The sequence below is a fragment of the Phyllobates terribilis genome, unplaced genomic scaffold (assembly GCF_046119375.1).
Source record: "Phyllobates terribilis strain yellow unplaced genomic scaffold, ASM4611937v1 Scaffold_1__5_contigs__length_1240528914, whole genome shotgun sequence".
NCBI lineage: Eukaryota > Metazoa > Chordata > Amphibia > Anura > Dendrobatidae > Phyllobates > Phyllobates terribilis.
In genome coordinates this window covers 1,094,418,164-1,094,435,217 of record NW_027362761.1, presented here as the reverse complement: position 1 = coordinate 1,094,435,217, position 17,054 = coordinate 1,094,418,164, and the positions used below count along the sequence as shown (strand labels likewise).

At 42.9% G+C, this 17,054-nt stretch overlaps 1 protein-coding gene across 2 annotated transcripts in view; it reads left to right on the top strand.

Annotated features, from left to right (window-relative positions):
* Positions 1-3,562, top strand: part of RHOH (ras homolog family member H) — a 61,036-nt gene extending 57,474 nt beyond the window's left edge. For both annotated transcript variants that reach the window (XM_073657033.1, XM_073657043.1), the window contains exon 2: positions 30-3,562. In XM_073657033.1, coding sequence (XP_073513134.1) covers positions 204-776 — 573 coding nt within the window. In that variant the 5' untranslated portion in view covers positions 30-203 and the 3' untranslated portion in view covers positions 777-3,562. The remainder of the gene's footprint in view (positions 1-29) is intronic.
* The last annotated feature ends 13,492 nt before the right edge of the window (positions 3,563-17,054 follow it).

Genomic DNA, 17,054 nt, shown 5'->3' with positions numbered 1-17,054 from the left:
AGGATCGTTTTTTTTTCTTTCTCCCACAGAGAACTCACCCTGAGACTGCACTGTGAAGGAATAGAAGAAGTGGCAATGTCTTCATATAGGAATATCTAAGAGGCTACTTATCAAAAAAGCTGAATTTCTATAAATTGATGGAAATCCAGGAGAGGCTCATCTCTTATTAGCCGGCTGCACATAACTCTCAACATTACAGGAAGATGAACGCCATTAAATGTGTCTTGGTTGGGGATGCTGCTGTTGGGAAGACTTCCCTTCTTGTCCGTTTCACATCTGAGACTTTTCCAGACACCTATAAACCAACAGTCTATGAAAATACTGGAGTCGATGTCTTCATGGATGGGGTCCAGATAAGCCTCGGACTTTGGGACACTGCGGGCAATGATGCATTTAAGAGTATCCGACCCATTTCATTCCAGCATGCGGACATAGTCTTACTCTGCTTCTCCGTATCCAATCATGCTTCATTCCTAAGTGTCAGAAATAAGTGGATTACTGAGGTCAAACACAATCTGCCTCATGTGCCGATGCTTGTTATCGCCACACAGACTGATCAGAGAGAGCAGAACCAGTCACGGGTGCCATGCATCAGCGCTGCAGATGGTAAACAGCTGGCACAAGATGTCCGAGCCAAAGGATACTTGGAGTGTTCAGCTCTGCATAATCGGGGAGTCCAGCAGGTATTTGAATGTGCCGTAAGGACTGCAATCAACCAAGCCAAGAAAAGAGCGAGACGGAAGCGTTTCTCTGTCAATGAGTGCAAAATTATTTGAACTGAGTCTTCTTCTGTGATACGTCTACTCATCAGTGACAATGAAAAAATACTTGATTTGCACTGCATTTCAATGTTCTCGAGTCAGAGGCATTTTTAGCAAATTTTAGCTAAATTTATGATGTCCCTTTAGGTTAACTTTTTTTCTGTTTAGTTATATTAATGCATTTTTCTTGCAATATGGAGACTGGGCGAAGCCAGTATCATGACGAAGTTTGAAGAAACTGTTTTTTTTTTGGTCTGCAAAACACAACTTACATATTTATTTAACTTTTAGAAGCAATGTTAGCTCAACAATGTAATATAGAAAAGTGAGCTAATGTCACACACGAGCCCCTCGCTGCAGGAAGTAGGAGAGATCAGTTCTAAGTAGTTCAGGCAAAGGAACCACATGAAAACTATGTGATCTGCATTGATGTGCTGTTTTTACGTTCTTGCTAGAATGAATCAGTGCCACAAAAGCATCTGGTGCTCAACTTCTACCTGCCCAGACCAATACCCAGACATCTCATAAATCACTATTTTTATATTCAGTCTGAAATTAAATGTGAAGGTCCATTCTTAAATCTGATTAATTTCATAAAATATATTTATTGTTGACATAGCTGTGCACTTTTGATACAAAGCGTGACTGCTTTACGTAAATGAAGAATTAAACAATCAATTTCATAGCAAAAGTCCAAAAATAGTGTCAATTATTTTATTATCTAACGCCCTTCAGCTCAATCTCGAGCCATGGCAACTTGATGGATGAACACTCTTTAAAAAGGTTGATCTTTTGCATGCCAAGATAGGTCACCAGGGTCTTCTACGCGGTTATTTTGATTGTATCAAGCCATCGGGTTGCTGGTCTTCCTCTTCGCCTTGTTCCTTCTATTCTTCTGACCATGATGTCATTCTCCAGTGATTGCTTTCTTCGTATGATGTGTCCAAAGTAGGCAAGTCATAGCTTGGTGATCCTTGGTGTGAGTGACATGTCCAGCTTGATTTGTTCCAAAATTGATATGTTTGTTCTTCTTGCCATCCATGGTATTCATAACATCTAATAACATCTAATTTACTGTGCTTCTATCATATAAAGATATAATATTCTTCTTTTATTTCAATGTGTCCACCTTGGTGATGACAGTAAACTGTTATGCCAAGACTCCTTCCATATCTGACAGCTGACTGTATAGACCCTTCTTACTTTCCCTGCATAGAGTTAACACGTGATCCAGATTAATAAAAGTATATATCACATCCTTGTGATTTAAAATAAACTACATCATAATATACAGTAAGTGTCATGTCACTGAAATCAGAGTGTTTAACTAAAATTCAGCCTTTTAACCCCTTTTTTCCCCAAAGGCTTTTTGCACGTTAATGACCAGGCCAATTTTTACAATTCGGACCACTGTCACTTTATGAGGTAATAACTCTGGAGTGCTTCAACGGATCCCCCTGATTCTGAGATTGTTTTTTTTCATGGCATATTGTACTTCATGATAGTGGTAAAATTTATTTGCTATGACTGACATTCATTTGTGAAAAAAGCGGAAATTTGGGGAAAATTTTGAAAATGTCGCAATTTTCAAACTTTGAATTTTCATGTCCTTAAATCAGAAAGATATATCACACAAAATAGTTCATAAATAACATTTCCCACATGTCTACTTTACATTAGCACAATTTTGGAACCAACATTTTTTTTTTGGTAGGAAGTTACAAGGGTTAAAAGTTGACTAGCAATTTCTAATTTTTCCAACAAAATTTACAAAACCATTTTTTTAGGGACCACATCACATTTGAAGTGACTTTGAGGGGCCTTTATGACAGAAATTACCCAAAGTGACACCATTTTGAAAAACTGTGCCCCTCAAGATGCTCAAAACCACATTCAAGAAGTTTATTAACCCTTCAGGTGCTTTACAGGAATTTTTGGAATGTGGAAGAAAACAATAAACATTTAACTTTTTTTCACCAAATTTTTAATTTAGACTTAAATGTGGGGGAAAACCACTGTTTTGGCGCACGGCATGGCTCGAAAGGGAAGGAGCGCCATTTGATTTTTTGAATGTAAAATTTTCTGGAGTAATAAGGGGACGCCATGTTGCGTTTGGAGAGCCCCTGATGTGCCTAAACAGTGGAAACCCCCCACAACTGACACCATTATGGAAACTAGACCCCTCAGGGAACTTATCTAGATGTGTAGTGAGTAGTGTTGAGCGAATTTGTTCAGCATTTCAAATTCGTGTTCGTGTTCGAGGTTCCAGCTTGTTCACGCCAAAAAATCGGCTCCGCCCACGAACATCCCTGATTTGCCACGCTGTCATGCAGATGTTATATTTTTGGGCGCGACCAAGCTGGAACCCCAAACACGAATTTGAAATGCCAAACAAATTCGCTCAACCCTAGCAGTGAGCACTTTGAACCCCCAAGTGCTTCACAAAAGTTTAGAACGTGGAACCATGAAAATTAAAAAATCCCATTTTTCACACCAAAATGTTTTTAGCCCCAAATTTTTTATTTTCAAAGGAATAACAGGAGAAAATAGACCCCAACATTTGTTATGCAATTTCTCCTGAGCATGCAGATACCCATATGTTGGGGAAAACTATTGTTTTGGCACACGGCAGGGCTCCGAAAGGAAGGAGTGACATTTTGGAATGCAGACTTTGATAGAATGGTCTGCAGGTGTCATATCGCGTTTGGAGAGCCCCTGATGTGCCTAAACAGTGGAAAACCCTCACAAATTACCCCATTTTGGAAACTAGCCCCCTCAAGGAATTTATTTAGATGTGTGGTGAACACTTTGAACCCATAGGTGCTGTACAGAATTTTATAACGTGGATCTATAAAAATGAAAAAAAAAAAAAATTTCCCACAAAAATGTTGTTTTAGCCCCAATTTTTTTTCATTTTCACAAGAACTAGCTACTGAACCCGTTCTATGTCCAAGTGGCGAGCATTTTTATTGGTATATGGTCCCTTATTCTGGTTTATGCTCCCCAATCCTGGACCATGCTCCCCTCATCCTTTTCCATGCTCCCCCCATCCTGGTCCCCCATCCTGGTATATGCTACCCCATGCTGGTCCATACTCCCTCATTCTGGTCCATGCTCCCCCATCCTGGTATATGCTCCCCTATCCTGGTATTTGCTTCCCCATCCTGGTCCCCCATCCTGGTATATGCTCCCTCATTCTGGTCCCACATCTTGGTATATGCTCACCCATCCTGGTCTCCCATCCTGGTATTTGGGCCCCCATTCTGGTCCCCCACCCTGGTATATGCTCCCCCATCCTGGTATATGCTCCCCAATTCTGGTCCCCCATCCTGGTATATGCTTCCCTATCCTGGTCCCCCATCCTGATATATTATCTCCCATCCTGGTCCCCCATCCTGGTATATTATCTCCCATCCTGGTCCTCCATACTGGTATATGCTCTCTCATCCTGGTCCCCATCCTGGTATATGGTCCCCCATCCTGTTATATGCTCCCCCATCCTGGTCTCCCAACCTGGTATATGCTGCCCCATCCAGGTATTTGCGCCCCCATCCTGGTATATGCTCCACATCCTGGTATTTGTGCCCCCATCCTGGTATATGCTCCCCATCCAGGTATATGCTTCCCCATCCATAAATTAATTTAAAAAAAACACTCCTACTCACTTTTTCATTGCTCCCCTGCAACATGTCGCCTGGGTTATTTTACTAAAATAGTGCCGGAATCAGTGCCTGCATAGCGTGATATACGGCGCCATTTTATTGAAGACAAATGTGCTGAGTGTCTTCAAAAAAATGGCGCAGGAGTACAAGTATACACCTACCGCGATGTCGGGCGCAATTTTGTGAAGACACACTTCACTAAAATGGCGTGAAATAATGCGCTATGCGCAGGCGTGGATTCCGACGCCACACTCCTCCCCCGGCCTCTGGCCCGAAAAATGCACCACACTCCTCCCCGGCAGTTATGTGCTTATGGCTCCGAATATCGCAGTATGTGTTCAGTGCCTACGCATACCGCGATCTCTGGCGCCACACTCCTCATCCCTGTCTGGGATGTGGGTGTGTTTTTCTGGCTGGGGCCAGACTGCGCAGGCACATTGCGCAGGCTCAGTCTGTTGAGGCTTCGGACAGAAGGACACATCCCTGGTTATATTATAGATTATATTATATTGATTTCCACGTAGATTTCACTCCTTCATCCAACAGACAATAGGCAGAAAAATCAGCATGTAATACATGGGGAATATATGGCAATTTTGTGTCAGTATTACCAAAAGTTTGTAGAAAGATAGGTTATGCAAAAAGGTCACCACGTGTGGGTTTTTTCTTACAAAGCTTGTTTTTGGCTGAATTACAATATTAGATGCATACATTGGACATCAATAGCCCATTAAGCAAAAGTAAATGTTTTCTCGTGTGATGTAAAAAATCCTTAAAAATCCCTAAAAGAACTGGAATAGTTTGATTTTTCATTTACAGCTGCATAAAAAGAGCTAGATAAACACTCTTGAGAAAGGTTCTGTGACCCGAAACGTTGCCATTGGGGCTGAATAAAGTCCATTTTTTCCTTCAAAAAAATCTTTTCTTGTTGGTATGCTGTCTTCGTTTTTGAATCTATATATGGAACAAGTTGAACATTTGGCTGAAGGCTTGGAACCCGTTGTGAGCAATTAAATGGTGCTGTTCTACCTTTTTTGTGAGTAATGTATGTGTATATATATGTATATATATACACGTATATATATATATATATATATATATATATATATATATATATATATATATATATTGACATACATATGTGTGTATATATATATATATATATATATATATATATATATATTGACATACATATGTGTGTATATATATATATATATATATATATATTGACATACATATGTGTGTATGTATATATATATATATATATATATATATATATATATATATATATATATATATACATAAACATATACATATATATATACACACACACACATGGTTCCAATCTATGGGATTAAGAAAAAATGCAAAAAATAATAAGAGTAAAAATAATACCATAATTCAAATGGTTAGAAAGCTAAAAAAAAAATAAAACAAATAAGATATCAGGTATTCCTGAATGCCTAATTATCTGCAATATTAAACCATAAAATGATTATCCCATGCTTTGAATACCAAACTGAAAAGAAAAAAAAAATCAAAACGGCAGAGCTACTGCAAAAAATAATATAAATAATAAAAAGAGTTCAAAAAGCCTTATGGGCCCAAAATTGGTGCTGATAAAAAGTACAGCTTGCCTTGCAAAAAAAAAACAAGTCCTCATACAACTTTATTGACCAAAATATAGAAAAAATATGACTCTCAAGTTTTTTTTTTATTTTTAAATACCTATCACCAGGTCAAAAGTCGTCAGTTTTTGCTCCGGTTTTATTCCTGCTGCTCCCCTGAGTATGACATAAAAAAAATCCATATGGTTCCATTAATATGGGCCATTTTATTGCTGCTATTTTTCATAATTGTTACCAAGGGGGTGTGGCTTTCAGGATTTGTGTCTTTATGCTGTTTTGCATTATTATCCTTGGTAAAAACAATAAAAAGGCCCTCATTTCTAGCAGATTAAAAAAAAAAAAAAAAAGAAACAAACGAGAAATGCAAAATTAATACTCAGGGGAGCAGCGGAAATAAAATAAGAGCAAAACTGGGCCACTTTTGACCAGCTGACATGTTCTCTTTCAAATAGTAAAAAGAAACAATCTATATAATTTTGGTATCACAATAACCTTAGGGACTCATAGAACAAAGTTACCAGGTCATTTTTACTACAGAGTGAACATCGTTAAAAGAAAACCCCAAAAACTACAGCAGAATTGCTGTTTGTTTGTTTTTTTATTCCACCCAACAAAAAAAGGTAAATCAACAAATAAAAAGTTATGACTCTTAGAAGAAGGGGAGGAAAAAAAACTAAAATGTAAAAAACAAAATATTGCCCAGTCGAGGTCAAATAATTCTTCATTTTCCAAGTTAGAAAGTTCCATGATTTAGGCATTGTTTCACCCTGATATATTCTGTATCTGTGTATTAAACAGAATTCTTAACTCAATAACTCATTATAAGAAGTAGATCACACTTGTTCCTGTAGTGGGACTGAGCACTCTTGAAATGATGGGGAAGGAAGTGGGGCCTGCGGTTGTCAGAGACATAACCAACATCTTTATGAAACTCCGTTACCAAATTGCTTTGTGTCTCTCCACTAAGTTTCTGTCAATTAATGGATCATCTGATCCATAAAACTTTGGTATCACTTTTGCCAAACACATTCAATTATACAGAATAAGGCCACGTGCACATGTTCAGTATTTGGTCAGTATTTTACATCAGTATTTGTAAGCCAAAACCAGGAGTGGAACAATCAGAGGAAAAGTAGAATAGAAACACGTCGTCACCCCTAGTGAAGAGCGAGTATGTTCTGTTAACCCTTACGCCGAGTATGCTTGGGCGAGCACCGAGTAGTTACAGCTGCTCGGTGATATGTTTGAATCGCTCCCGTGTGCATGATTTGCAACTGTTTGCCTACTTTAATACAGGTGAGGAATGTGTAAGAAATAGACATTCCTCACATGTAATAAAGCTGTCAAACAGTCGCAAATCATGCACATGGGAGCGATTTAACCATATCACCGAGCAGCTGTAAATACTCGGTGCTCGCCCGAGCATACTCGGCGAAAGGGTTAACAGAACATACTCGCTCAACACTAGTCACCACTTCTGCATTTATCACCCACTTCTGACTTACAAATACTGATCAAATACTGAACGTGGCCTTAAGCTCTTAATGTGGTTCTGAGGTCTCACAATCTACTGTACTGACCACTACATTTTCAATAAGTTCGGAGATGTCACGCTGTCCTCCAGTCAAGGCTTCAGGGGCTGCTGCAGTGCCGATGGTTAGAGGTTTCCGGGATCAGAATGCTCATGGTCCACTCTTAGGATTGATCATCATTATCAGATGTGTGGTTCTGATTCTCTGCACCCCCACTGATCAGCTGTTTAAGGGGGTTGTGGTGCACATTGGAGCACTGCAGCCTCTTCAATATTTATCATATACTCAATCTCTTACTTATAGGCCAATTTTATGCTTATGTTGGAAAAACACTTCAGTATGTCCAGTGTCAGGTCCCTGTCTTTAATGTGGGCTCAAGAGCTGACTGTTATTCAGCCAACATCCGCCTCTAACAGCAGCAAGTGCGGCTGAGCTCTGCCCACAGCCCCAAGCCATTCCACGAGCCCATCGGCAACACCTGCTGAAGACTCCGTGCCTGCCATACTCCAATGAAGGTCATCCTATGGCTAGTGTTCATAGGAGAACGTGATTTTTGCTACTGTATATACTGCAATACACCCAAGGGGATTCAAATACACTCAAAAGAAATGCTTTTAAAAATATGAAAACAATAAAAATATACAAATGTAAATCCCCATTTAGCCCATTAAAATAAGAAATAAAAAAAAATTACATATACAGTATGTGGTATCATTGTGTCTGTAAAAGCCCAATCCATCAAAATATAAAATGAATTCACCTGATTGGTAAATGCCATAAAGTGAAAAAGAAAATCTAAACTGCAGTACTGCAGTTTTTGACAGCAAAAAAATATAATAGGAAGTGATCAAAACATCATAGCTATCACTGACCCCTTACCATCATTTGCCGGATATGTATGACGCAAGTTGGGGGTGGGTGTATGGTTCACGGGGTCAGCTCGCCCAATACCTGGCAGATAATGACTGTGACGAACAGCCAGAACCTGCATCTAACAGCCGCGGGTAGATCAGAGCTCCGCTCAGAATTGTTAACCTGTTAAATGCCACTCCAACTGTGACAGCTGCATTAACAGCATGACGGCATGGGGGCGCATTATTCTATGTGCCCATTGGCTGCCCTGCGACAGTGCGGGATCTGTTGAAGATCTCTACGCCCGTCATCACGGTGCTCCACTGAAACACAACCCTGTGGTGGTGCCATGTTTCTTGCTATATACAGCAATACTGAGGTATTACTATACATGTATATAGCACAAGGGAACAGATGATCGCAGCTTCAAGTCCCCTAAGGGAACTTACAGATACAGTAGATAATGTAAAAAAAACCCATAGAAGTTCAAATCATCTCACTTTTCCCTATTTAAAATAGATATAAAAAAAATGAATATATTTTTTTCAAAAATTTTTTTTCCCATTTTTTTTTACCACTAAAATAATTAAAAAACTCATTCAATTTGGTATCGCTGCAATCGCTCTGGTGTGGAAAGTCATTTTGCCAGGTCATTTTGTTTCTTCTTTTAACCCCTTAATGGCTTGGAGACCCTGAAGTGATTAAATGAAGTAGTATATTATAATAATAATAATAATTTTTATTTTTATAGCACCAACATATTCCGCAGCACTTTACAAATTTTAAGGGGGACTTATACAGACAATACAGAATATGCATCTCTCATATCGAAAGGAGTGAGGGCCCTGCTCGCAAGCTTACAGTCTATTCACTGTTCTATTCATAGTCAAAAATGATAGAAAAATTAAAAAGAAAAATCTGCTGGCAACTGAGCTGCTGCAAAGATGGCAGCAAAACAGCCAGCGAAGTTTCAGGCAAAAGTTTGCTGGCTCCTTCCTGAAATGGCTTCGCCATGTAAAGCCTTATGGCTGTGCTGTGTTTTAAAGACGTCGTGTGCACATAGCCCAAGGGGGAAAAAAAACCTCTTCCAAAACTGCCCAAGCAAGAAGTGTTTCCTGGAGCTGTTTCCATTTGAAAAATTGTTTTTTAACGCCTCAAAAATCTCTGTGTGAACATAGCCTGACTGTTGAAGCAGGTCTGTTATGAAGGCCTGTTAAAGGGGCAGTACTGCTGTACTATTAGTGCAAATGGCATGAAAAATATTTTGCCGTTTGGCTGCTAGTGCAAAAGTGATCTTTTAGTTATGAGCTTCCTCCATTCTTGAGGGGGAAGGGAACGAGAAAGGGAAAATTTCCCTTAGGCCACGTGCACATGTTGAGTATTTGGTGAGTGGCTAAATTAAATGCCCAACTCTGTGATGCCTGTATGCAGCTCATTTGAATCTGTCTTGGTTTCTGTCCTGCTAGAGAGGGATTAAAGGCAGTGGACTAGTTATTAAATAAAGTGATTTGCAGATTTTCTAATTATCTATCAAATATGTCTGAAAGTATATGAACCATATAAAATATGTTGCCTAAATCCGGATAAGGTTGCCCCTGGAAGAAACAACGGCGAAACGAGCGTCGGACACTACAAGGTAATACATACATGCACCATATAATTATTTTTTTACAAATGTATACGAATGTAACTATAGTCTGTATCACTCAGGGCTCAAAATTATAATATCTTAGAGGTTTTCTAATACTGATCCCTATTAACTAGCACTTTGCACAGTTTACAGTGGTGTGAAAAAGTGTTTGCCCCCTTCCTGATTTTTTACTCTTTTGCATGTTTGTCACACTTAAATGTTTCAGATCACAAAACAAATTTAAATTAGACGAAGATAACACAAGTAAACACAAAATGCAGTTTTTAAATGAAGGTCTTTATTATTAAAGGAAAAATAAATCCAAACTTACAGGGCCCTGTGTGAAAAAGTAATTGCCCCTAAACCTGATAACTGGTTGGGCCACCCTTAGCAGCAACAACTGCAATCAAGCATTTGCGATAACTGAGAATGAGTCTTTTACAACACTCTGGAGGAATTTTGGCGCACTCATCTTTGCAAAATTGTTGTAATTCAGCTACATTGGAGGGTTTCCGAACATGAACTGCATTTTTAAGGTCATGCCACAGTATCTCAATCTGATTAAGCTCAGGACTTTAGCCCCGGTCTCACATAGCGAGATCGCTGCTGTGTCACGGTTTTGGTGACGCAACAGCGACCTCACCAGCGATGTCGCTATGTGTGACACTTTGCAGCGATCAGGCCCCTGCTGTGAGGTCGCTGATCGCTGCAAAGTGTCCTGGACCATTTTTTGGTTGTTGCCCTCTCGCTGGTCAGCACACATCGCTGTGTGTGACCAGCGGGAGCAGCGATCAGGCTGGTAACCATGATAAACATCAGGTTACTAGGGGCACACGCGCACCTAGTAACCCGTTGTTTATCATGGTTACGAGCCTGCTAAAGTGAGCGGTAACCTCCCGCTCACTGTAGCAGAGTGGTAACCATGATAAACAATGGGGTACTTGGTGCGCGTGTGCCCCTAGTAACCCGATGTTTACCATGGTTACCAGCCTGCTAAAGTGAGCGGTAACCTCCCGCTCACTGTAGAAGAGTGGTAACCATGATAAACAATGAGTTACTAAGTGCGCGTGTGCCCCTAGTAACCCGATGTTTACCATAGTTACCAGCCTGCTCCTGCTTCAGCAGCAGGCTGGTAGCCAGGAGCAGGACATCGTGGAAAGATTCTTTCCACGATGTCGTTGCTCCCCTGATCGTTGGTGAGTCTGCCTGTTTGACAGCTCACCAGCGACCACATAGCGACGCAGCAACGATCCCTGACAGGTCATATCGTTGTCGGGATCGTTGCAGCGTCGCTAAGTGTGACGGGGCCTTTTGATTAGGCCACCTCACAAAGTCTTAATTTTTTTTTTCTTAAGTCATTTAGAGGTGGACTTTCTGGTGTGTTTTGGATCATTGTCCTGCTGCATAACCAAAGTGTGCTTCGGCTTGAGGTCACAAACAGATGGCCAGACATTCTCCTTCAGGATCTTTTGGTAGACAGCAGAATTCATGGTTCAATTTACCACAGCAAGTCTTCCAGGTCCTGAAGCAGCAAAACAGCCCCAGACCATCACACTACCACCACCATATTTTACTGTTGGTATGATGTTCCTTTTTCTGAAAAGCTGTGTTACTTCTACGCCAGATATAATGGGACATACACCTTCCAAAAAGTTCAACTTTTGTCTCATCAGTTCACAAAAAGAATCATCAAATGTATCCCAATCTCCTGCCCCTTGGAAATAAGTGTCTGGCAGTGGTGTTTAAAACTTGTTTCCCAAGAAAAGCATTTCTGACACTACATATTTTCGCTGCTCAAAAAAACGCAGAGTCTTACAGTTCCAGCAAAGTGTATGGGATTTTTTTTTTTTTACGCAGCGTAACCTGACTTGCAGGGCTTTTTTTAAATCCGCAGTGTGTTAATTTCTCTTGCAGTAAATATGCATTTTATTTGTTGATTTTTCCTCATGAATGACATGAAGAAAATCTGCTAGGTAAAAAAATGCATATAATCCCCACATGGCTTTCTTAATAAAGTTTTTTCAAAGCTAAGTAATATGAATTATCGAAAATGAAGAAGTTTTATATAAAAATTACATGTCAAAAAGAGACAAAAACCACAGCTGAAAAAACACCATAAAAGCATGTAATAAAAAGCTATCAAAAACACAAAAAAACACCCCAAATAACCGAATTAACCTAACTAAAACTCTGCTACACAAGATAAAACACTTTTTTTTGCAGCTACAAATTTGTTATTTAGGATAAAAAACAATATCTTGTTTACAGTAATGGTATCAAATGGAGATAAAAAGATATAAACCACTTCAAGAAACTTTTGCCGACTCGTGTACTTCTTCATGTAACAAAGCTTTCTCACACTCCAGTCTCTACAATGTTACAGCCGTTCCTCTTTGCAGCTGCTCTGCTTCTTCCTCTTCCTTTCTACTCTTTCTTTAATCAATTCTCATGTTTGTTGTTTTCTTTTATTCTTCTGATCCCTTTCAGATTGTATATTCCCATGTCCAAGGCTTGTAACGAACATACAACCAAGGTAGTAAGACTGTCAACTAACCTTGTATTGCAAGTGACGGACTGCCACCCACTAATTTCCTAAAGATCCTGTAGGTCATTTTAAAAAAATTCAAGTAAATATCTAAAAATGGAAAAGTAAAGCATTTGCAAAATATATGAACAGTTTATAAAGAAATGAAGGAAATTAGTACACAAATTAAAAGAAAAATCATTGCATCATTATCAAGAGGAAATTCTTGTAAAATGCCCGAGTATCACTGATCTGCTGACTGATGACTAAATCAGACTTTTATCACAATTCTCATGTAAGGTAATCCCCAGCATGGCCTCCCACTACTCATGTGTGCTATTATATAAGGTTTATTTTGCACTTGTGAGTCACAGTTGGTGTGAAATATCTGTGTCCTGATTGATATTGGAATGTGTAGTGAATAGTGTAGTGAAATAATTAAAAAGTATATCCCAGGAATATTATAACTTCACACTAAAACCAAATAAAAGCCAAGTACTTGAAAGAACAACTTGATCGGCACTTGTTTAGACCTTTCCCGCTCCATGATGTACTATTATGTTCATGGAGAGGGAGTGGGTGCATGGAGCAGGCTCAGGAGCTGAGTCTGCTCCAAACAGGAGAGGTGATGGCTGTGACATAGAGCCAGCACCTGCACCTAAAGCAGCGACTGATCTTCATAGGAGACCATGATTTTCACTCTGTACTGCAAATAATAAAATATTACAGAATAAACCATAAGCGATCAAATGATCATAACCTCAAGTCCCCTATTGGCACCAAAAAAAACATCACTTTCCTTTTTGGCCAATTGAAGGATAAAGAAATTTAAAAGTAGGAAAAAATAAACATATTCAGTGTTGCTGCAACCGTAAACGCCCAATTTTAGCAAAGTAAAAAATTATTTTAAGTCATAAGGTCAGGCTGCATGCCCACTATGCGTTTTTCAAGTGTTTTTGCCGCGGAATTTCCGCAGAGGAAACGCTTAAAAAACGCTGGGTAATACGTGCCCCATGGTCCCCAATGATAATCTGCATGTGCTGTGCACATGCTGTGGAAATTTCCGCTGCGGATTATCATTGCGGAAAAATACGCAGCATGTCCATTAATTTTGCGGACACGCAGCGTAATTGCTGCCATTGATTTGCATTGAATCGCTTAATATCTGCATCACTACATGTACACATGCGGATATGAAGCGATTCAATGTGCGGATGGTACCCGGGTCTGGAGAAGAGCAGACTCTCATCCAGACCCAGGTAGCCATAGTAGCTGTTAAAAAAAGAATTTAAAATAAAAAATAAAGATTATACTTACCTTCTGATGGCACCCGGTCTTTTCTCCACTGCGTCCGGTCTCTTGTACGGCTCGCGGTGGTATGAAAGGACCTTTCATGACGTCATTTAGTCATATGATTGGTCACGCGACCGCTGACGTTGGTGGTTGCGTGATCTGTCACATGATTAAATGACGTAATAGAAGGTCCTTTTAGACCATCGCGAGCCGTACAAGAGACCGGACGCAGCGGAGAAAAGACCGGGGGCCATCAGAAGGTAAGTATAATCTTTATTTTTTATTTTTTACCATTTTTATTCTTTTTTTAACTATTAACTTGGCCACACTATATAAATTCATGCCGGTTGCATGGATTTATATAGTGTGACCAAGTTGTCAAGCACTTTTCCAAGTGATGCCAAAATCACTTGGAAAAGCGCTTGATAACCCGCATGCAGAAATGCATGTGTAGCACCCTGAGGATTCGGCTGCTACAGGGGTATTGCACCTCAACCCAGAGGTGTGGTATTCCACTCCCGGGTAAGGATGGAGTGTGGAACTGAGCTCAGTAGGCTGCATGCACTACACACATCCCATTTCCGAGGAACAGACCGACGGTACTCCCACTAGAGAAATGTGCAGGTACGACAGTGTCTGTTCCTGGCTGGAGTGGGAGGGGGGTGGAACATCCCAGTAGTGTAGGGGCAGATAGGGGGAGCAGTCTGGGTAGTGCTAGGAGCTCATTGGGTGCTGGTCACCTGAGCTCACACATAGAGGGAGTATATAAGGTGGGCACCATCTTAGGACAGGGTCTTTTGCAGAGTGAGGTCAGTCTGTTAGAGCAGAGGAGAAGAGCAGCTCCAAGGCCAAGAGAGAGAGAGAGGAGAAAGAAAGATCCAGAGGGGGAGACAGAAGGAACTCCAAGAGCCCAAATTAGACCAGAGGGTGAAGAGTTGGCAACAGGGTACCGGATCCCAAGCTGGCAGAGGCTACAGCACACCTTAGCCAGAAACCGGAGGTCGTGGGCAGGATCTGCCACGATCACCCACTAAATCCACCCGGAAGGCAGACCAGGAATAGGGTCAGGGAACCCAGAGACAAGGGTTTACCACCAAGAGGCCCGAGGGAGCCGGACATAGGTGGATCCCTGGTGGGGAAGGCCAGAGAAGAGGACAGGACAGAAAGGGAGCTCAGGACCACGCTCCAGAATCACCTGGGGGTTGGCCGAGTCCAGGACCTGGTGGACGCAGCACGGCTCGGGTGGTCACTTAAGGCCGGAGTGACCAGAACAACTGCAGTAAGTAAACAAACCCTGAACTGCACAGCCCGACTCTGAGTCTCATTTCCATCCTCGCTGCACCACCACAACCCCCATCCTCTGCAACTGACCCCCTGAGGCTATACCCCTCCCGTTGGGGGTTATACTACCTAAGCTGCACTCACATCATCAGCCTCAGTGGACCCTGCTGCAGCGGCGGCCGTATTGACCGCAAATCAACGGGTGGCGTAGTCGACACAAAAGAACATCTAGTAACATCTATAAGGACTGCCACACACTGAGTTTGACACCCTGGGCACGGACCGGGTCACAGCCACTCGGAGACTACAACCCCCATCTGATCCGGCTCCGGGTATCCCTAACAGCACTGGCCCAGGGGGCGCGTCAACTTTGGCGTAGTCGGCAGGATAACGTGCCCGCAACAACCGGGTACTGCGTGCCTGAAGAAAAGTACACCGTTACCTCAAAAAGAAGTCTCCTGCCGGTTCCGGAGGGTCCCCGCCATCGGACCCCATCACAGGTCGTTTCCCGCCGGTTGTCCGCCATTTGCAGCTTTTTCCCGCCATCCATGGAGTTTCCCGCCACTGGGAGACGATTCCCGCCATTTCCAAAGATTTCCCGCCTTGGAAGAGCGGACGCCATTATGGGCGTGCCAGAGGGTGGCAAGAGGCCACCTCCCATCGTGGGCCAGGTCGAAGAATGGCGCCAAAAGCGGAAACCGCGCCCACCAACAGAGACTGTGATGCTGGAAGTGTCCATCAGCGTGAGAGAACTGCCCCTGGAACTGAAGTCGCCCCGGGACCACCCTCGATGTGGGCGGAGACAGAAGAAGAGAACAAAGATGGGTGTCGCCTGGAGCAGTCTGGAGAGAGCGCACCCGGAGACAAGACGTCTGGAAGAGAGTCCAGAGAAAGCACACCCGGAGATGGAGGGAGAGCCAGGCAGCACCGACCCAGTGGTCAGGAGCCTGATGCGGGCCGCCACTCCAGGCAGCACCGACCCAGTGGTCAGGAGCCTGTTGCAGGTCGCCACTCCAGAAGGCCTGCTGGAGATCCTAACACAGCTCCCCCGAGACCGGGAGTGTGCACAGACCGCGCTGGAGAGCCTCGCACGGAGGATGGCCCGGGTACAGCGAGAGACGTTGGCGGAGTGGAGCCGAGAGATGGCCCAGCAGACCGGAACCCGTCAGCGGAGCACGCCGCCCGAGACGAGGAGACAGACCGCCTCTGAGGATGGCGCAGGAGGAATGAAGGCAGGAGACGGCGCCGAGAAGGGAGCCGAACAGACGGAGGCAGGTAAAGGGGACGTCACTACCCCGAGCCGGGAAATCGCGTGCCTGCCCCAGCTCCCCGTCGCAGAGCCCGAAGTACCCCCTGCCGTGCCCGTCGCTGCAACGTCACCGCCGCAGACTAGGCCTCAAACGGAAGCCGCGACCCCTGTGACGTCACACGCCTCGACCCCGAGCGTGGCCAAGCAGGAAGTACCATCGGCCTGGTCGCAAGGCCTAGTACCCCCGGGCAACGCAATACCAACAGCGCCCCCTACCTCCGCGGAGCCCCCGGCCTGGTCGCAGGGCCAAGTAACACAGGGCGCCGCCGTTCTTACGGTGCCCTTTACTTTCAAGGTGCCCCAGGCCTGGTCGCAAGGCCTGGTTAACCCGGGCGCCGCTACCACCACGGCGCCCATAACACCTAAAGTACCGCACCTGGGTGAGGACCTGTTCGCCCAGCATACGTGCCCGGATGGGCAGCCCTTCGTATGGCCCCAGGAATACATCCAGCTGGAGCTGCAAAAAGCAAGGGCCATGTGCGAACCCCTGATCCCGGCTCCAAAGCCCATGAAGAGGATCTCGCCCCCGCTAGAAGAGACCCAGTTTGAGTGGGATCCCACCGGAGAAGACCTCATGGGGTT